At 36.9% G+C, this 21,783-nt stretch overlaps 1 protein-coding gene across 1 annotated transcript in view; it reads left to right on the forward strand.

Moving 5' to 3' along the window:
* Positions 1-21,783, forward strand: part of LOC142334663 (ATP-dependent translocase ABCB1-like) — a 119,632-nt gene that overhangs the window by 94,899 nt on the left and 2,950 nt on the right. The window contains exons 18-20 of the mRNA XM_075382876.1: positions 9,747-9,887; positions 15,210-15,410; positions 17,493-17,682. Coding sequence (XP_075238991.1) covers positions 9,747-9,887; positions 15,210-15,410; positions 17,493-17,682 — 532 coding nt within the window. The remainder of the gene's footprint in view (positions 1-9,746; positions 9,888-15,209; positions 15,411-17,492; positions 17,683-21,783) is intronic.

A 21,783-nucleotide genomic window follows, 5' to 3' on the forward strand; every position in this document is an offset into this window, starting at 1 on the left:
AGACAGAAAAATACTTTCAATATTTGAACGCAGAGTGGTTACCGTATATCCACGGAGAGACAAACATGTCAAGCCAGCAAAGCCAGTCAACTCTTCATGCCAATGAAGAGCAACCGCCTGCGAATAATGTGCATCAGTTAGAACAAAACGTTGGAATTCCAGAGTTTAACCAAAACCATGGTAACACAAGTAATGCAACGACGAATACAGTTACACGGACAATCAACCAGGATACAGAAAACGTTTCGGAAAAATCTTCAGTGAAACGTCGGGTTGAAGAACGAATAAAAGAATTTGAAATTGAATTTGAAAGAAAGTTGCAAATCGAACGAGCCCAATTTGATCGAAAGAAGTTGGATCTAGAAATGCAAATGAAAGAACTAGAGATGCAACATCAGCTTCGGGAAAAAGTGCGAGACCTAGAGCGCCAATTGCAAAGAACAGCATTGGAGAAAGATGACTTACGTTCTCAATCGACTAAGGCGCGTGACAAGTCACCTTTCAATTGGACCCCAAAAGGGAGAGATGTCTCGGAGTGGGCGAATTCGATGAACGACACGCAAACACCAATTCGACCAAGAGCTCGCTTTGACGTCAGCCCTGAACGAAATAAGCATAGGCATTACCCATGGTACCCAAACACTCGTGAACGCTCACTAAGTGCTGAAGAGCGGGATAAATCGCCGATAGCTGGAAGGCACTACAACTCTGGACATTCAAGCAGTAGTTTACCAAAATTGAGGTTGAACAATTTTGACGGAAACCCACTGGAGTGGCCTGAGTGGTCTAGCATGTTCATAGCAACAGTAGATAAACGCACGATTCCCGACTCAGAAAAAATGAGCCATTTGAAGACTCTGCTAACAGGCAAAGCAAAATCTGCAATCTCGGGAATGGGCTATTCTGGACAGTTTTATAGTGCTGCCTGGAACATTTTAGAAAGAAAATTTGGAAGACCGCATGTAATTATAGATGCGCAGCTCGAGAGCCTACGAAAAGCTAATCAAGTGAAACCTCATGATTCAACCAGCCTAATTAATTTTTCTGTTATTGTATCTAACTTCGTGAACGTGCTTAAAGAGTACAAACATATTGGTGACTTGCAATCAAGTTCGACATTGTACATGGCAGTTGATAAGCTACCACAGGTTCTTAAAGAAAAATGGTGGTTCTACGTCGATGACAAAGACGAGGACTGGCCTGATCTAATCATGTTTGAAAAATGGCTATCACGAATGGCATTCGTGCATGAAGGGTTTTCAGCGTTTAAAGGGGAACGCAAAGAAGAAGACCGACGCAACGCAAATAGAGAAAAACAATTCTCGAAGACATCGAACTTCAGTGCAAGTTCAAACCTGCAAGAAACCAAGCAAATGCAAAACAACAACTGCCCACTAGCGGATGGCACTCATAAAATATGGAACTGTCCAATTTTTAAGAATATGACTGTCACCGATCGCTATGCAGCAGTGAGAAAAGAACGTTTATGTTATGGATGTCTGGGGAAAGGGCATGCAATCAAAGATTGTAAAGTCCACCCGTGCGGTATAAATGGATGTACCAAAAGGCACAACAGACTGTTACACTCAGAAAACCAAATGGACGAGCGTAGTCACGCAGTTAACGTAAGCGCAGCAACAATCAACCAGAGTAACCAAGTTACTAGTTTTCTTCAAATAGTTCCGGTATCGGTTCAGAGTGGTGGTAACAGGCTGACTACCTATGCTTTCCTCGATAGTGGGTCAACAGTTTCATTCATCGACCAAAGTGTCAAGGATCAACTACAAGCCAAAGGCACGGACGTTACCTTGAACATAGCTGGCATACATGGGACGCAAGATTTGAGGACAGAGAAGGTTCCTATCACAATAAAGGGACTACATTCAAAGGTGCATTCCATAGAAGCGTTTGCACACTCATCAATCTCGTTGGGAAACACAACATATGATTACAAGGAACTGAAGAACAAATTCAGACACCTGAATGTTCTCCCAAACAGAAGATTCAACCTGATGGAAGTAGGCATCATTCTTGGACAAGATGCCTACAAAATTCAACGTCCATTGGACTATAAGATTGGAACACGAAGTGAGCCTTTCGCCGTCTTAACAGAATTAGGATGGGTAGTCAGTGGTCCCATGACAGGCAAGAAAAGTCAAAATGTTTGTCATTTTGCCTTCACAGAAGATGTGAAAGTGGCAAAAAATATCCAATCATGGTGGGACATAGAAACTTATGCTTCCAAAATAAATGTTGTAAGTCAATCAAAGAAAGAGCAACAAGCTCAGAAGTTTCTAGAGAGCACTACAAAGTTTACGGGCGAGCGGTACGAAGTGGGCATGCTCTGGAATGAACCAGAACCCAGTCTTCCAAACAACTACGGCTCAGCCCTTGGTCAGCTCTACTCACTGGAACGAAGATTCCAACGAGACCCAAATTTAAAAGAATTGTATCAACAGTCAATTGATACAGATGTTGAAAAGGGATTTGTGAAGATCCTTGGTAAATCGGAAGTCAAAGGCACTTTCAGAAAGGAATGGTATTTGCCACACCATCCAGTAATAAACCCCAACAAACCGGGTAAAGTTCGCCGTGTTTGCAACGCTGCAGCGAAATACAAGGATGTATGCCTAAATGACAAGCTGTTAGCCGGACCCGATCTACGACACGGATTGATCGGAACAATATTCAGATTTCGAGAAGGACCAATTGCCCTAACCGCAGATATTGAATCAATGTTTCTGCAAGTGCAAGTTCCTGAACGGGATAAAAGCTGCTTGAGATTCTTGTGGCGACCAACAATGAACGAACCTGTGCAAATTTATGAGTATCAGCGTCATGTTTTCGGAGCAAAGAGTTCACCAACATGTGCCAACTACGCTCTGAAGCGAGTAGCCATCGATAACGAGGACGAGATCCCAATTGCAGCAAAAACAATCCAAAACAACTTCTACATGGACGATTTCATCAAGTCAGTCGAAACACCTGAAGAAGCAATCAAAGTTTTCAAACAACTGCAACCTCTTCTCTCAAAACATGGATTTGAACTGAAGAAGTGGATCACCAATAGCGACTTGGTAACCAACGCAATCCCAGAGGACTTAAGATCAATCAGCAAAACAAAGCAGGTTGAAGTAGAACCCAGCCAGGAAGGGTCATCAGTGCTTGGGCTTCAGTGGACGATCACCGATGATAGTCTACAGGTTTGCAGAGGTACAAGCAAAGAAGTTGAGACCCCAATCACCCAAAGGAAGATCTTATCTCTAGTTTCTTCAGTGTTCGATCCTCTTGGACTGTTTGCACCATTCAGTGTCCATATGAGACGACTCCTGAAGAGCATCTGGACCAAAAATGGACAACATTGGGACAACTCAGTAGAACCTAACGAAGAAGAAGAGTTTCTGAAGTGGAAAACGCAGCTTCCAGAAGTAGCAGAAACCAGCATTGATAGAAGATACTTCAGCACAGCCAAGGACAAATGGGAACTTCATGTGTTTGCCGACGCATCTGAAGACACAATGTGCGCAGTGGCATACCTACGTTCAAAGCCCAAAGAATACTCAGCAGACTTAGCATTTGTAATCGGAAAGTGCAGGGTTGCACCGATGCGACACCTTTCCATACCACGCTTGGAACTACAAGCAGCAGTGATGGCAGTGAGACTTAAAGAGCAGATAGTGAAGGAACACGAATCGAAAATTCACAGTTCTAACTTCTGGACAGACTCCACTACTGTACTGCAATGGATTCATAGCTCCCACCGTAAGCAACAGGTGTTTGTTGCAAACAGAGTAGCTGAGATTTTGGATACAACTAATGTTTCACAATGGAATCATGTGAGTGGTATTAACAATCCAGCTGACATCGGGACACGAGCGATCAATGTTGACGAACTTAAGAGAAGTGAATGGCTCACTGGGCCGGCCTGGTTGAAGCAACGAGAGAGCGAATGGCCTGAACCGGTGAATTTAACATTTGCTTTAGACGAACAAAACGAAGAAATGGTCTTCTCAGCAAAGGCTGAAGAGAAAAAGCCGATGATTCAGTGGAAACGATTCAGCAATTTCAATCGGCTAGTAAATACAATGGCATACGTACAGCGTGTATTCAAAAAACACAAACCGGCAACAAAAACACTAAGTGTTCAAGAAAGAGAGGATGCACAAGCAAGCATATTCAGACTACTGCAGCAAGAACAGTTTACTGAAGAGATGAAATCTCTCAAGGCTGAAAGGGAAATTCCAAAAAACAGCAAAATCCTCCAGTTTTCACCATTCATAGACCAGCAAGGACTTATCCGTGCCCAGGGCAGAATAGGTAAAAGTGAATTGAACTTCGAAACCAAGCATCCAATACTGTTACATTGGAAGCACCATGTAGTAGAATCATTCTTGCGAAATGAACACAAGAATAGTCATCACGAAGGTACTGAACATGTCAGAAACATAGTTCAGCGGAAATTCTGGATCCTAGGCATACGAAATGCTTTGAGATCGATCAAAAACAAATGCATTAGATGTCGAAAGGGAAGAGCCCAAACAAAGGCACCAGTAATGGCAGAACTACCTGAAGAACGATTAGTCGCATCAACAGTGTTCTCGAATGTGGGCGTAGACTATTTCGGACCATTCACAGTAAAGATTGGTCGAAGAAACGAAAAGCGCTGGTGCTGTCTATTCACATGCCTTACTGTACGTGCGGTACATATAGAGATTGTACCAAAACTAGACACTGATTGTTGTCTGAACGCAATTATGCGATTCATTGCACGAAGAGGCAAACCAGTCAAAATGATTAGCGATAACGGGACAAACTTCGTTGGAGCTGAAAAAGAACTGGCAGAGTATATAGCAGCATGGAACAGGGTGCGAATTGAAGAACATCTGATTCAACAAGGTATCAGATGGAAGTTCAACCCACCTGCAGCACCACACTTTGGAGGAGTGTGGGAAAGACTGGTTAGGAGTTGCAAGAAGGCAATGTACGCAGTGCTGGGCAACCGATCAGTCACGGAGGACGTTCTGTCAACCACGATGTGTCTTGTTGAACAGACGTTGAACTCTAGACCGCTGACACAGGTCAGTTCTGATGCTACCGATTTAGAAGCTATTACTCCGAACCATTTCCTACTTGGCAACAATAACCTTTGTTTACCGTATCTATCAGGTGCAGAGCAATTTGTTGATCATAGAAAGCTCTTCCGACAAACGCAAGCTTATGCAGACCTCATCTGGGACAGATTCCGCAAAGAGTACTTGCCAACGTTGAACAGTCGTAAGAAATGGCAGACCACAACGGACAGAAGTCTTCAGCAGGGTGATCTTGTGTGGTTAGTGGAAGACAGTGACAAACGTGGATATTACAATCTGGGTCGAATAACCGAAACCTTTGAAGGTTCCGACGGAGTGATTCGATCAGCGAAAATCCGAACAAAAGATGGATACTACAAGAGGCCCGTAGTGAAGCTCGCTCCAGTACTACCAACTGACGATGATGTTTTCACGAAGGAAAACAGGGCCGGCGATGTTGGAGCTGAGCTTAAGGAATAACAAGCTTGTATAGGCGGGGAAAATAGAAACAAAACACTTTCTGTTGTCTTAGTCATTTAATAGCTATAGTTATAGTTCTAGTTCTAGTTACAGTTTGTCACGTGAGAAAAAAGAGAAAAAGGGGGAAATAACAAAAAGCAACACACAGAACTCAACGTAGTAGCCGCAGAAAACGGCTGAAAGTATAACTCAGCAAAATATTGCAAAACAAATTGTCTTGAGCAGTAAATAACGTGTTACTGTGTCTTGAACTAGAAATATTCCTGAGCAGTAAATTGTTACTGTGTCTTGTATTCAAAATATTATTCTTGAGCAGTAAATTTTGTTACTGTGTCTTGCATCAACGAATTATTGGAGCTGAAATTCAACTGTTACAACCCCAACTTCTGGTATTCTCAACTTGTGAGTACAAACAGCAAAAGCCAACTTAGGTTTAAATTTAAATATTTTTGCACAAACAGGTCTTAGACATATATCTTTGTCTTCGATTTGTTCTTTCTATCGGATTGAACTGGTATACATAAAGAGATCCCGTATTGTGTGATCTGTAGCAATCCAGTTCAAATTGATAGTTGAAAAAACTAAGATCAGCGAATAGTTACGAACTAAAATAGTTAATGCAACGGTAAGTACAGCAGAGCGGATATACAGTTACAAAAGCGAACTGCATAAACGAAGTATCCGGACAGATTTTGTAACCACTCAGAACGAACTGGGCGGTGTAAAACTTTCTTTGTGAAACACAAGGAGAGCAGCCGTTACACAAGAAAAACTACAGCAACCATTTGGCTATAGGTATTGCTAAGTTTGTCTCATCGATATGAACAACAGAAACAAGGGACGCTGTATTGACCAACAGGGTGTTAGGCCGACAATAAAATAGGAGAATTGTAGCCATCTGAGCACGTAATATGAGCAATTGAATTCATTCTGCGGCTTTTATTGGCCAACTTAAAACAATATTTTGTAATCGGGCATCACAGACGGCACATATTTTATAATATAGCGCAACGAAGGTCTATCCCTGCTTGCATATTCCACACAGGGGTACAGCCACGAAAGGACAAGTCGACCGCCACACGACTGCACAGCAAAACACATGATCCATTGAACTAGTAGTTTATCGACCAAAGAATCTTTTTGAGCAATTATAACGAAAATTTTGGCTAATTCCTGCATTTTCTCCCTTTTTCCCACCAGCCAATGTACTTAGAACCAGATCAACATTCCACTGTACTAGATATAAGTGGTTAAAACTGTTGGATCTTCATACATAGGTCCAAAATTGAAAACTCTGTTCAAGATGTTCGAAAAAAGTACATTGCAAAAGTTGTGTTAACTCATCGTGGGTCTGACTCTAACTGGTCACTGCTCACTGTTAATAAACTTTTCAAATTCATGTACGTTTTAAGACAAACACTTGAACAAGAGTTATTTTAGTTTCAACAAGATAACTGCTCTTCGTACTGGGATATATGGATATCATTGTCAAAAAACAACTTCTTTAAAAAAATTTAGCAAGATTAGAAAGGAAACTTACGTGATCTTACAAGATGACTTTATCGTACCAAAATGGCAAAACAAATTCGAAGGTCGTCTTCAAACTTGCTATCACAACTTCGCAAGACCCCAGAGATCATGATGGGATAATTAAACAAAAGGTATTTTAACGAATTTGAACATGCTTTGATTTCGAAATTTAGAATGGATTCTTTTCAAAAAGAAAGTGTTCTCATGAGTATCCAATGGTACAGCATTAATTAAAACAATAAAAAACATTAGCTCAATGTTTGACGCTATAACACATCTTGTTTTCACTTTGTATTTGCTTCCGACGTTCTAGTTAATTAAAAAGAACGTATTAAAATTTCTAAACATTTTTCTTAACTGATTTCAAATGATTTTTTTATCAGTTCTATCAGAATTTTTTATATTGAACGGTAAAATTAAGTTGGCACCCTCCAGAGTCAATATTACACTAAATCATGATCAATTTCTGAATTACGCCGTTGGTCTCCTGCACTAGATAAGGTGTCTAATTTTGAAATTAACATTAAACGCAAGGGCAGCTTAGTAGTAACCTCACAGTAAAGTCGACGAACTCCATCCAAATTCCCCCGTTTTTTCGTCTGTCTGATGAACTTTTGTTATTTTTCTCTCGGGAAATGAGATTTACCATTATTCAGATATCGTCGATTGAAAACAAAAAAAATTGTCGGTATGTTGGGTATATACCCCCCTGCCCTCCCACTCCCAAGCCCCACACATTTTTGACACCCCCATATTTTCTTGCGCGGATTGTTGTATCTCTACTTAAGAATATTTCCGTTCTGTGTGACAATTTTTCCTAAAAGCGCGTTGTCTTTAGTAACTTTTGATCAGAAGTGGTATCCAGCTCATGGCCGATAGGCAAGCAAGCCGAATTTTAAAAATGCGGTCAAGAAAGCCGAAATATTTTGGGATACAGGTACTTTAAGTTACCCCTGGCGGGCCGCTAGGCGCGCTTCGTGCGCTTCTCGGCTTTGCCGCGATAACCGGCTCACGGTTTCACGAATACATCCAACAGCGGAGGAGAAGCATGGCAATGTACGGCGGTCCGCTGAGGCCTGTAAAGACTAAATGTCTGAAAAGTGACATATTTTTGCTTCTTTGGTGCATTGGACTACATTATACATAGCGCTAGTTAAAATGGCAGACGTACCAGTAAAAAATAGAAATTTTACTGCTGGCCAATCACAATTACAAAATAGGAATATAGTTTTGTGATTGGCTGATTGCTCAACAAAATCTCCATGTTTTAAAATAAGATATGCGTGTTAACGTAAAATTGCTCAGAAATCGCGATAAGCCGAAATAGAATAATTATACTTTTTGGGGGAAACTAGTCTCACGTTCGGTTGTAATAGATTCATATCAAGTCCCCCGGGCCGCTGAGGCATGGCCATGGCCCGGGAGACATGGCCAGATGCGGTAAAACTTATAATCTAACATTAGGCTATGTCCAATCTTGGCTAATTGAACGCATAAATGTACAGTGTTTTAAACTTCTCAACCAATCACATTTGTTGAAATTTCTACATTTTGGTACGTCTATTTGTTAAGACGTCACCATTATACATCATGCAACTATGCGCAGTCTTGATTGTAGCGGTTAACAATATTTTATTTCTGATAGATCCTATAACTATTACATAACTTTCGGCTTGCTTTTATGTCGGCTTACTTTGCGTTCATCGTCTTCCTCGTATATTGAAATTTTGTTAAAGCAGCCATGATGATTAGAAGCCGACGAAAGTTTTGGAATTGCCGTAAGTTATAGGTACTGCAATGTTAATTAGGACTAGACATTCTGGACAGTGGTGCGCTAAAGTCTGATCAGATACCTAATGATCTGAAGGTGGTCTGATCAGAGACTTTCTGGTCTGGAATAAATCGGATGAGAGACTTTTTTTATGTTTTGGTCTGACCAAATTTGGATTGGAGTACGGGATGAACGCACAAAAATTTGATTAGAGGTCTAGCACTGAACAGTCTAGAATGTCACCTTGGGAAGAATGGTCAAGGTTTAAGGCCGTTTAAATGCATGTTGTTGCCACAGACCAGTGATCAGTTTCAGAGAAAAAGACTAACTTTTATATGGCACAATTATTCAGAGCTATTGAATCCAGGCAAAGATACGATCACTTGTGAAATTTACCTTTTTTTGTTTTTAATTGCTCTCAAACGAAGTTTTTAGCAATTATATTAGTCCTGTCAGTCATTTTTTTGCTTGACTATTTTTTCTTCTGACGCATTTGACTTTTTGTCCTCAAAAACGGGATAAACATGTAGCGCCCAGCGGGCATTAAGTGCTCTTAAAGCCTTTCAGCTCATAAGTCTTCAAGTATGCGATTCACAGAATCTGTTTTGTAGACTAACTTATGGTGCAAAGGCAGTTCTTAGAAATTGACCCCCCTACCCCCCATATCCCCTTTTACCCCCCCCCCCCCGCTGCGCTCACTTACGCCCCTTCAATTAAGCTAAAAGCTAAAGCTAGTCTCACTAAACCGTGCCTAGCTACTGACGAAGCCAACCGCTCGTCGGTCGTTTGAGAGCAATTCGCCCGAAATTAGTCGGTTATGTCTTTATCATTGTGCAGCTGTGACTAGAGTTCAATTGTCAAGGTCACGTGGCAGCACATTTTTTTCTCCGTTTCAGCACCAATATGAAGTTTGCACATGTGTACGGCTTGGCACAGAGTTTCAGTCAGTGCATGTTCTTCTTCATCTACGCAGGAGCATTCCGATTTGCCGCCTGGCTCATTGTACGTCAACAAATTGATTCTACGGACGCATTCAGGTAAGCAAAGTCTGTCTTTTTACCTATTTTGAATCTTCCGTACATATTCAAATCCCGTGCGGCAATAAATGTGGGTGTTTTTAATGTATGGAATTCTGTTCTTCCCTGAGTCAGCTGTGAATAAGTTTTTCCCCCTCTTTTTCACTTTGATCACAGCACCCTAGCATCATTTAAATTTGAAATAAAAATTTTTAATGAGTCCAGCCAACATGGTTTTTATTATATCTCTATATGGTCAAACGTGGTCTATTCATATAATTTTATCATGGATGATGGTCTTTTTCATGTCGAGGAGCTGAATTTTGTGAGTAATTTTAGTTATTTGTTCTCATTTTGCCATGTGTATGCTTAAGCATCCACAAGCAACGATAAAGTAGCTCTGCAATAGACATTCCAAATAATGAGAATTTTGCCAATAGGATTTAAATAATGTAAAACTCACAGGAAAAAGTAATTGCCGCAAGTCGAACATATTTTCAGTTAGTTCGGCCGAATGGAAATAGTTGGCACTGCTCTAACAATTGGGACGTCATATACAAGGCGTTAAATGTTTTTTTTTCATTGCTTAAAATTTGGGGAAAAAATCATTTTTTTTAATAGCACAGTTCCTCTTTTTTAATGTGACTCACTGATTGAAAACTTTGAACGAACGTACTCCTTGACTAGGTTTTATGCGGCAGCCATTTTTAAAATGCTTCTCAAAATTCAGGGTTCAGTATAAAATTATTAAGTTGAGCAAAAATCCAGCATCATATTTAAAGTCCAGCAGCGAAAACTTGGGTCAAGCTACAGTGCCTCCGTCACGACCTTTTCTCAAGTCGGGACTTCAAGCTTTGGAAAAGCTTCAAGAGAATTTGTGTCAATTTCTTTGCAATTTTATTATGAGAGAATTACGTTCCAAGATGTTATAAAAATCCTTTTATTGAATTTGTTATGATTAAAACTATTGTTCTGACCCTCTTGAGGGGGGAGGAACTATATACTCAATTGGGTTTTTTTGTTCAGTCAATTTTGACCGATCTATATATTCATCATACAGAGTTGTGAGTGGTATCATTAAAAAGCCCCTCCAGCGTAGAATATGAAATTGTAAAGATTTTTTTGAATTTCATATTTTACAGGGAGTTATCGAGGTTCGAGTTTTTGTTAATAATAGACGAATTTCCGTTGTTTTTATTCACATTTTCCAGAATTTTGCCTAAAATTTCGTCAATTTTGCTAAAAATTGTGAAAATTGTTAACAACTGTACTGTTTATTTTGTTCATACAGACAAACAAGTTTTGCTGACTATTTTGATTTAATTTTTCTAACTAAAATTTTAGCTACTTATTTGAAATTCAGCCATCTTCATCAAAAATTGTCCGAAATAAGCTTCTTTAGTCCATTTTGATTAAATTTGCCGGAAGTACACACCCCAAAAACGACAAACACAATCTTTGTAAACTACAAAGGGAGCTAGTTTTACTTCCAATTCCATTGAGAGCAGTCTAGTATCAAAATTTTGCCGTTCTTCGCTAACTTTACTCTATGATAACCAAAAACGAAGCATTTATTTTTAATCTTTTAACTATCAAATTATATAGATCTGAAGCCTTCGAAACAATTAATTGTTCCAAATGGACGAACAGCAATAGCAGGGCAGGTTTTGGTCCATTCTTGGACTGTTACGGTTGAAAAACTAATTCGTATTGTAATCAGTCGCTCTTTTATTAAAAAATAAAATCGAGGTTTTTATGATAATTAAAGAACAGAACAATTCATATCACTGTTGATAAGTCTTCCTAAACAGTTTCAATTTATTGTATCTTTTTTGCGTACTCAAAAGATGTTGGTCTTTTTGACTTTTAGAAATGAATTTTAAAAATGTTAATTTTAATTAAACAGTGGCTTTTTGATTTTGCTACTATTTTTCTCTTAAATTGGTCAGTTTGTGGCTTAGCGTCAGCAAAGAAAGAATGCTTCTTCTTCCTCTTCCTCTGTCGAATTAAATTTAAATTTTTTTTGCTGTTTTATGCGTTACGTTATGGTTATTTGGCTTTGATACTACTAGATTTCACATTTTTTTTTGGTTTTTAGGTATTGGCCAATTTTTCACGTTTTCTTCCTCGTTTCTTCACATTATCAAATTTTTGACAGTTCACAAATTAAATTATTGGCGCTCAAAATAAGGCGCAATTGAGCATATAAAAGTCTTGAAAGGCATAGATTATAGGTTTCAACGTCTTCGAATTCACTTTGTTTCTCTAAGTATTCATTTGATTTCTCTTACAAGTGTGTTTAACTGTCGTTTTTACTTTGTCACTGTAGTCGTATGAAATTAGCTGGATAATGACAGTACTCATTGGCATTCTTGGCATTCTATAAACGAATAAATGAGCCTGTATTCTGATTTGGGTAGATAGCTGATGGTTTTCATGACTTTGAAAACAATTGTTTCCAAAAAAAAAAAAAACTCTTTTTAACGTCGCTTAACTTCGCATTTTCTGTAAATTTGTTTCCTAGACTCGTTAATTACAAGTCACTTATAACATAATTGTTGTCAAGGGAAGGTGCAAATTACAAAATTTTGTCTTTTTTTAAATAATTCGTTATGAATTTACTGGCTTCGGCACGGGTTATTCGCACAACAAATAAACTAATTTTTGTTTTCTCTCTACATTTAACGTTCCTTTGTAGACGTAGGACATGTTTTGAGTTCCTACAAATCTCAAGTGCTTCTTTTGAACGAATAGACGAACCTATTTTTTTCTTTTGTAGCTAGTGGCTTTCATGACTTTGCAAATAATTGTTTTCGAAAAAACATTTCAATAAATTTTGCGTTTCTTCTTTCTGGTTGCGTTTCTTAGTTTTTACCTCTTCTCATTAACGAGAAGGTGCATAACACCTTCTTGATATTTGGGGAAGGCTCTATTGAATATATTTTTTGTTGGCCAAAAATATCTTTACAGCTGTGACAGAGTTTTCTCGCAAGTTTCAATTGAAATTTTTTCTTGTCTCTAATTGTTGTTGTTTTTGTAACTAAAAAATCATTAATGACAGGTCTTAAAGCACTCCTATAAAAACGTATGTGATCAAAAACATAATGGACATTTTCAATTGCCATCAAACGGTTTTCCTTTGAATTAAATGTTTTAATAAATATAAGCCATTTTTTTATCTTTGTTGTTTTTTATTCATTTTGTCTATGTGATACCTAGTCTTCTTAATTACAGGTCTTATATGACATCATTGTTGTCAAGAGTAGGTGCAAGTGATTAAAAACTTTTCTTTTTTTAAAGAATTCGATTTAACTTTACTGGCTTGGACAGGGATTTTTCGCATAAAAAGTCAACTGGTTTTTGATTTTTGTCTATATTTAAGGTTGTTTTTCTAGACTTAAAACATATTTTGAAAAATTAAACGTCCGAAGCGCTTCTTTTGGACAAATAGGCAAACCTATTTCATTATTCCATTTTGTATCTAATGGCTTTCATGAATTTGAAAAATATTAATTTCGAAAAAAAAAACAAAAGTGTTAATTAATTTTGCCCTTTTTCCTTTTCTTTGTTCTACTTGTTACCTATTCTCACTAATGAGATCCCGCTATAAAGTATTCTGGCATTTAGAGAAGGCTCGATTGGCCATATTTTGAGGGCCAAATTATGGCTTTAAGGCTTCGACAGCGTTTTCCTGCAAGTTTCAAATGAATTTTTTTTGTTGTCTCTCTTTGTTGTTCTTTTCAGGTCTTAAGGCCCTGCTATAGAAGCGTATGTGATCATTAAAGTATTGGATGATTCCAAATGCCATCTAAGGGTTTTCCTTACTTTGAAATTTTATTGTTTTTAGAATTGAAAGCAATTTTTTTTATCTTTGCTGTTTTTTTTTGTTCTTTTTTGTCTAAAGGTTACTGAGCCTTTTTATAGAGTGTTACCATATCTTTTCTAGTAAAGTGCAAGTTATTTTGTTTTGTTTAAGTTTTTTCTGACGCTATTTTGAGCCTCTGTAAGTGTTTTTTAAATGGACATAAAGTTTTGGATGTAATTAATGTTTGTTGTTTTTGTTGATTGATTTTGTTGTTCGTCTTGACTTGCTTTCTTAATAATGGCTGATTTCATCATTGTAATGCGGCATTTTTGTTCCACTGAGTTATTTGCATTTGAGGCGATCTTTGTTCACACACATTTTATTTGAAAAATATTTGAATTTTTGGGGTTTTCTATCTGTTCTTATTTGGTTGATTTTTATGCCAAAAATGTGGTTGAGCGGGGTCGGAACTTGATGTGCAAACGCACATTACCGAGCCTCCTTGTTTTAATTAGATCTTTCAAACTTTATTTGTCTCCCGTCAGACCTATCAATATCGGAAATGCCATTCCATTCAAAATAACATTTCATTCGCCGGGCATTTGTAATCAAAATAGTGTGAGCTCCACTATCCAAAATAGTTGTGAGGCAGACGGATTTGGGACACAGAAAGTGATATCTAGAATATGCAAACATGAAAACAAAAAAACTGCCATGATAGGAACCCATCAGACTTTGCCCACTTTAGCCAAACAAAACAGACCTACAGACAAACCCGTAGACAGGCACACTTAAATATGTAAAATTGCCTTAATAAATGCTATTTTATACGATGCACTTTTGTCAATTTTGTCAGCTCGAAGTATTTTGACTCTATTTAAAATAAAAATCTATGATCTTGTGCTCGATTTCTGGGCCTCTATGGATGCTTAACGTTTGATTTGGACGGTGTCCCATTTTTTCACCCCTATTCATTTAACCCCCTATCATTTAACCCCGATTTATTCACCCCTGTATCATTTAACCCCTCTATCTTTTAACCTCACTATCATTTCACCCCGATTTTAATCCCTATAAAATAAGGATTATTAAATTAGCAATAAAATCATTTGGCCATGCCTCGCGGGCCATGGCCATGCCTAAGCGGCCCGTGGGACTTGATATGAAACTATCACAACCGAACGTGGCAAAACATGCCTTTAATGTCGACTGCTAATTAGCGGGATTAATTGCTCTTTCTTCAGCCACGCCGTTATGCCGAACAAAAAAGCCTTTGCCGTTATTTTCTCATGGTTTCAAACAAAGTGCGAACAATTTGTTTTGCGTTTTAAGTCAATATTTCGATCGTTTCGTTAGTTTGGGAACAAACATGCCGGCAACCAGCAATGTTTGAAACCGATCGAAAGTGACGATATCGAAGAAATAGGCTCTTTTATTATTGTCTGGGTGTAACAGAACAGCTGACCATTATCCTACGTTTAAAAATAAAAGAGTCTGGGTTACAGATTTTAAACGGAATTCTGTCTTGTTTTTCACAGGGTAGTTTTCGCACTTGTGTTTGCTGCAACTGGTATCGGTCAGGCATCAGCCGCTCTGCAAGACTTTGCCAAGGCTCAGATTGCCACGAAAGCCCTACTGGACCTGTTCTCGCTAGAACCCAAAATTGACAATCTATCTCAGGATGGCCATATGGTCTGGAATGGAACATCATCCCAAAATTCAACCGAAGCAATTCGAAGGTTCGATCACCATAAGCAGAGATACGATTGCCACTCAATTTTTCTGAATTTCTTGATTTCGTTGTGGCTTATATATATATATATATATATATATATATATATATATATATATATATATATATATATATATATATATATATATATACATATACATATATATATATATATATATATATATATATATATATATATATACCCGAATGAGTGGGATTCTATCGAGGCTTTTCCACGGGGAAATCAGAGGCGAGCTGTGGCTTTGTTCATGGTTGAATAAATGTCTTTTTAATAGCCGCGAAGCGATAGCGGCTATTATTGGGGACATCGTGTTTTGTTCGCAGTTGAAAAAATTTGAATTGTATTCGGGCGCTGTCTTTTTTTTCAGATCTCTACACACATTTTCACGATTTTTGAAGTCCAATTGGAGTAGTGATTTTGATCACACCGAAACAGGAAGTGGAGCGAAAAAGCGAGTGGTTTTGCGGCGTGAATTTTTTTTTTCGCTCTAACTTTAAAGTAGGGTGAGAAAACGGTGTTTGAACAAAAATTAACTTTCTCGCTAGTGGTTTCATTTTGATTTTTTTACTGTTTTTTGTGAATTTTTTTGGATTGGATTTTTTTCTAAATGGTTTTCCTCATCCATTCATCGTTCATTCTAGGCCTGGTGGTTTTTATTTGAACCAAATTTCAATTTATCGGTATTGGTTTTTTGTTCACATGCGGCATTTTGACATTGATTTTCTCTTTTTTCGATCTGATTTTTTAGTAATGGTTTTCCCAATTCACTTAAAGTCCGTTCTAGGTCTAATTTTTTAGGTAGTCAATGAAAATTCCTTGAGTTTTAAGTCAAGACTTGTCCTGCTATGTTTTTACAATTCAAAGAATTTGAATTGTATTGGGGCGCTGTCTTTTTTTTAAGATCTGATCACATATTTTGATGATTTTTGTAGTCCAATTGGAGTAGTGATTTTGGTCACACCGAAACAGGAAGTGGAGCGAAAAAACGAGTGATTTTGTGGCGTGAAATTTTTTTGCTCTAAATTAAATTAGAGTGAGAAAACGGTGTTTGAATAAAAATTCGCTTTCTCGCTTGTGGTTTTTTGTTCACATGCGGCAATTTCACTTTGATTTTTACTGTTTTTTTAATTTTTTGGATCGGATTTTTTTTTCTAAATGTTTTTCCCAATCCATTCTTCGTCCGTTTTAGGTCTAGTTTTCTGTGTAGTCAATAAAATTCTTTGAATTGTACGTCAGGACTTGTCCTGCTATGTTTTTTACTTCGTCTAACAGATTTTTGTTTTGTTGTACCCTGACTTCTTGGAATTGACTTTTTCAATGACTTCAGTGACATCTACTGCTTTGCAGTTAAAATTTGTGTGCGTGACCTCATTTTTGCTTTTAAGTCAGTTGCGTGACATACCTCACTACAAAATGACTGCTGAACTCTAAATTTTATGAGCATTTACAAATTAAAGATCAATAGTGTGCATCTCAGTAGTGCCAAACTTATATGGCCTAATTCTTGCGTATTAGTCTTGAGTTTTTGATTTTGAATATCAATTTCGAAAAAAATTTTTTAGGGCTCCTTCCTTATAGACCGTATGTGTCATAAAATTGACCGTCCGAATCTAACAGAAAAATTCTAGTGGTCTATTAAAAGACTGGTGGTCGATTTGTCTATTTTATCTTTAGTTGATTCAATTCAAGGCCACAAGCGTCTATCACGGCTATTTTCCGGCAATCTGCCGGCTATGTTCAAGTATTTTTCAGTCGAAAAATTGATAATAGTTATTGGTTCATGGTTACTTGATTCAGCAACTTAGATACCACCCCAGACATTTGAGAATAGCTCTTGCAAGATAACTGTCGCTGGTACTAACTTGCAAGATGTTGCAAGATAATGAGTAATCTTACAAGACACATGCATGATATTGCAAGATATTGCCGTCGGATAATAGACTAAGGTCTACACCTATTGAGCCTCTCTTATGCTTCTAGATGCCCAAAAACTTCCAAAGATTAATGAAAAATTAAAGAACGCTGGGGTAAAGACAGGTACAATCAACACATTTGTTTTTTTTGTAGCAAGGCTCACATTGCGTTCAAAAAGGTGCACTTCCGGTACCCTTCAAGGCCGAAAGTGAAAGTATTGAAGGGGTTGGATCTGGAGATTGAGAAAGGAAAGACTGTAGCTCTGGTCGGACCCTCTGGTTGTGGAAAGTCGACGCTGATGCAACTGCTACAAAGATTCTACGATCCAGAAGAAGGAGAGATTGTTAGTTTCATTCTTGTCATTTTGGCCGCCAATTCAATGTTTTACCAACTTTGTAAACAATTTTTCTATTATTTTTCCGGAAACTGGTTGAGAAGTGAGCGAATGTGAATCTTATTTACATTTCATGTATGACTAATTTGCATTTATTGTCAAGAAGAGCACAATTTATTTAGGATTCTTATAACCTTCAACTTTTCCTGTAAATTGTTGACTTCTGAATTTCTGCAAGACCGCACAGTGAGGAGATGCTGTCACCCAGAATATCAATCAAAAATAGTAAACCAAAAAGTTTTAACTTGTGAAGCAAGCGCTCTCTTGATACTCTGCTAATTCCTTCTACAGGTCTTGTATGCTCTTTCAGTTTAGATTGCCTCACTCAAGTACTTCAACTCGCGAAAACTGCGCGTAATTCGGAAACTGGTACTCAAAGCAGAAGAAGTAAAGAACATTTTTTTTAATTACCAATAAAAGAACAATTAAAAGACAATATACAAAAGTCATTAATTGTTCTCGAACTAAATTTGCAAAAATTATTGTAGAAGTTTGTGTATTTTTATGCAAAATTTTTGTTTCACTCTTTCACACAATTTTTCTGCGATTTTTACGCAATTGAGTTTTTGTATTTCGTTTGATCAAAATTTCTCCATTTTTATAAATCCAGGTAGCTGAGCTCGATCGGCTTTAATTTAATAATAAATGTTAAATGATAAGTACGCCGAAATTTTTCAAATTTTCTATAGCTGTGTAGAGAAAACTGTAATGACGTCTTTTAAGGCCCTCTAAACTTTGTAGCCTCTTGACGCTATGACAACTCTTTAGTCCAAGTGATATTTCAAGGTCTTGCCCAGGGCTTGCAAAAAAATTTGCTGAGAAAAAGACGTTATAATGATCAGAAAGAGCGGTTTTGTCCACATTGCACACACCTTTAAAATTAGAGAAAACTAGATCAATGCAGGTTTTGCTACATGTGGTTTCTTTGGTAGCCATTCTGTTGTTTTTCAGCTGAAATCCAAAATATGACAACTTTTTTATCAGTTTGCTTAATTTTCGATCCTCTAGGAAGACGTTTATATTAAAGTCACCGCAAATTACATGTTTCGCAGCTTCTTTTGATTTAAGTTTTGTCATGTGATCGCCTAACAGAGCTAGGAATTCGTCTGCAGGGTAATTAGGAGACTTATAAACTCCTGTTACTATTAGCACGTCAGGACCACTGAAGAATAGTACTGAGAATTTGCACATTTTTAACACTGCTTCTAATAACTTTTAGTAGTTTAGTATGAGTGGAATAGAAAATCCCGACCCCCCCCCCCCCCCCCACCTGTATTATCTCTGTTGCATGTTCAAGGTAGACAGATTCGGGAGTCTATATCCCTCCAAATTGTCTTCATCCGAACATCTGGTTTCCGTGAGGACTAATGATAGCGGTCCATCTGGTAATTGATTAAGGTACACTTCAAGTTGATCGTAATTTTGTCCCAGGGACCTAATATTCTGTGGGCATATCGAGCGCTCCATTGCTTGTCCTGTCATTTTCTGTGCACTGACGTTCTAATTTGATTGTTTATTCAACATTTTTCGGCGTTTTTGTCCGAGTAAAACCAGAATGATAAATAAACCTTAAAAACGCTGTGATTAGATCAGAATTTTAATTTCCCAATTTGCCTATTATCTCAAAATTGGAAGAGAAAATTCTTCGGGTAGCGATTTTTTTCAAGAATTTCACTAGCGCTATTTACGTCAGTGTTGTTCAAAACTGATAATTACAGTATACTTAGTGTACAATTAAAGGAATGACTGCTGTATGAAATGAAAATTTTTACTATTATAAATAGAAGAAAATTGAAATCAAGCAAAAGAATAGTGCTGGAATGAACTTCAGAGACTTCTAGACGAAACAAAGATAATTGAAATTGGATAAATGTAGGACAGGAAGTACCCCCAGCCGATCATTTTTATGTATGCGTCATAGTTTGAGGTTGGGGGGGGGGGCAGGAACAATGGGCGTTAACTTGATAAAACACAGATGAAATAAAGAGAGATAATGCTTGGTTAAATTCAAAAACAGCGTTGAAAAAAACTTTTTGCTATAATCCTTCAAGCAACAAAAATTGATTGATAATTTTAAATTATAAGTAAAATTTTATATGATAGGAATTCCAAAGTAAAACTCTCTATTAAAATTTTTAAAGGAGACTTTAGAGACTGCTATTTAAACTTTGGATACTTTTTTGGATACTTTTTTGGATACTATTTATTGTTTTTTTGAAACCCAACATTTTATCAAATGAGCTTAAGAAGTGGGACTGGTGAAAAACGATTTTGTTGGTTTCATTGGAAGCTTAAATTTTGAATTATTTGACGAAAATGTTTGAGGTCTAATTGACAAATATATTTTCACTCCTAATTGAAATAACAAATTAGACTAAAAAAGCCTGAAATATAATTAGTTAAAAAATTAAGACCGATAGAAGGTAACAGGAAACTGAAATTTGACAAAAAATTGCCTTCAATTTCTCCATAAAACGTATCATTTTATGTACTCAAGGATAATGCATAGGCATCAGCTGTTGTTGAACATTGTTCTCTAGTGGGAGTTGTTTATTCCATGAGTGTAACTCAACTAATTTTAACCCTTTTCTGATAATAATTAACACAAGGAGGCTCGGTAATGTGCGTTTGCACATAGTGCTCCGATGCCATTCGTCCACATTCTTAACTTTATTGTCAACGAAATAAAGAAGAGATAGAAAAATTTCAAAAACTCAAAATAAAAAGTTGGTTCCAACTCAAATCACTTGGAAAAGTGATAAAGCCTCATTAGAGGGACGATGATACCTGCCATTATTAAGACTACGAGCAGGACATATAGCTATATCTAAACACAACTTGGTTTGTACTTCAATAGAAAAAACCATTAAGGGGACTCGGTATCAAGAAAACAACAAAGAACAGAAACAGCAAAGCTAAAAAATAGGTCTTAAATTTTTGGAAATAAATAATTTCAAATATTGAAAAATATTATATATGAACTGAAGTCTTTAAATAGTGTTACGTTCATCCATATCTCTGTATAAAATATTGAGAATTGTCTTTATCCAGAATATGTCGTACATCTACAAAAACGAAAAACAAATACAGACGAAAAACGAAAAATCAATCCAATTTTGCTAGAATACGGTGTTGAAGTAGATGAAACCACAATCTAATCCGTAAGAAAATGAAAAACCAGCAGTTTGGTCGTCTTTGAACACCAATAATGTAAAAAGTGACATCAGAATAATGAGACTAGGTAACATGTAGACAAAAAACGGAAAAAGTGTTAGAGTTAAAATTTACATTTGTTTCTTTTTCTTCAAGAACAACTTATTTCAAATTCCTAAAAACATTAGCTATTATCTAAAATCATGAAATAGGTTTGTTTAATTATCTTAAAAAGTCATTGAGATCTGTTATTTCCAAAATATGTCATAAGTCTACAATAAGATCGACAATTAGAGACAAAAATCAAGAATTAATTTTAAATTTTGCTAAAAACCGGTTGCGAAGCCGATTAATAATAAGCAATAGACTAAAAACATTAGATGTTTGATTTCACATTTTTCATCACCAAAAATGTAATATCCCACATGTAATTAATGAGACTAGGTAGAAGGTAGAAAAAAAACTGGAAAAGGCTTATTTAGAAAAATATGTCTATAAATTTTTATAAAATTTGATTCTAAAGTCAAGAAAAAAATCCTAAGCTATCAACTTGAATCAGTAAATAAGCTGCTCTGCTCAAACATAAAGGGTTGCTAAGACCTGCAATTATCCACACTTTTCAAACGACTACAAAAAGAGCGGCAAATAAAAAGGCTCTGTTTAATTCTGCTAGAAGATAGTTTCGGAGCTTTTAAAATCATAAAATCTGCACTTAAAAAGCTATATACTTAATTTTCATTGCTAGTAAAGTGCAATTTGGCCTGTAGATATTGTGACAAGAAATCAAAAGGCCTCAGAATTTGCAGGGTGTCCAAAATTCGAAGTTTTTTTGAAAACTCGTAGCATCGTTGCGAAAAAACATGACTTGAAAGATAAAACCGCAATAAACGTTAAAAA

The sequence above is a fragment of the Convolutriloba macropyga genome, chromosome 2 (assembly GCF_964194025.1).
Source record: "Convolutriloba macropyga chromosome 2, txConMacr16.3, whole genome shotgun sequence".
Lineage (NCBI taxonomy): Eukaryota > Metazoa > Xenacoelomorpha > Acoela > Convolutidae > Convolutriloba > Convolutriloba macropyga.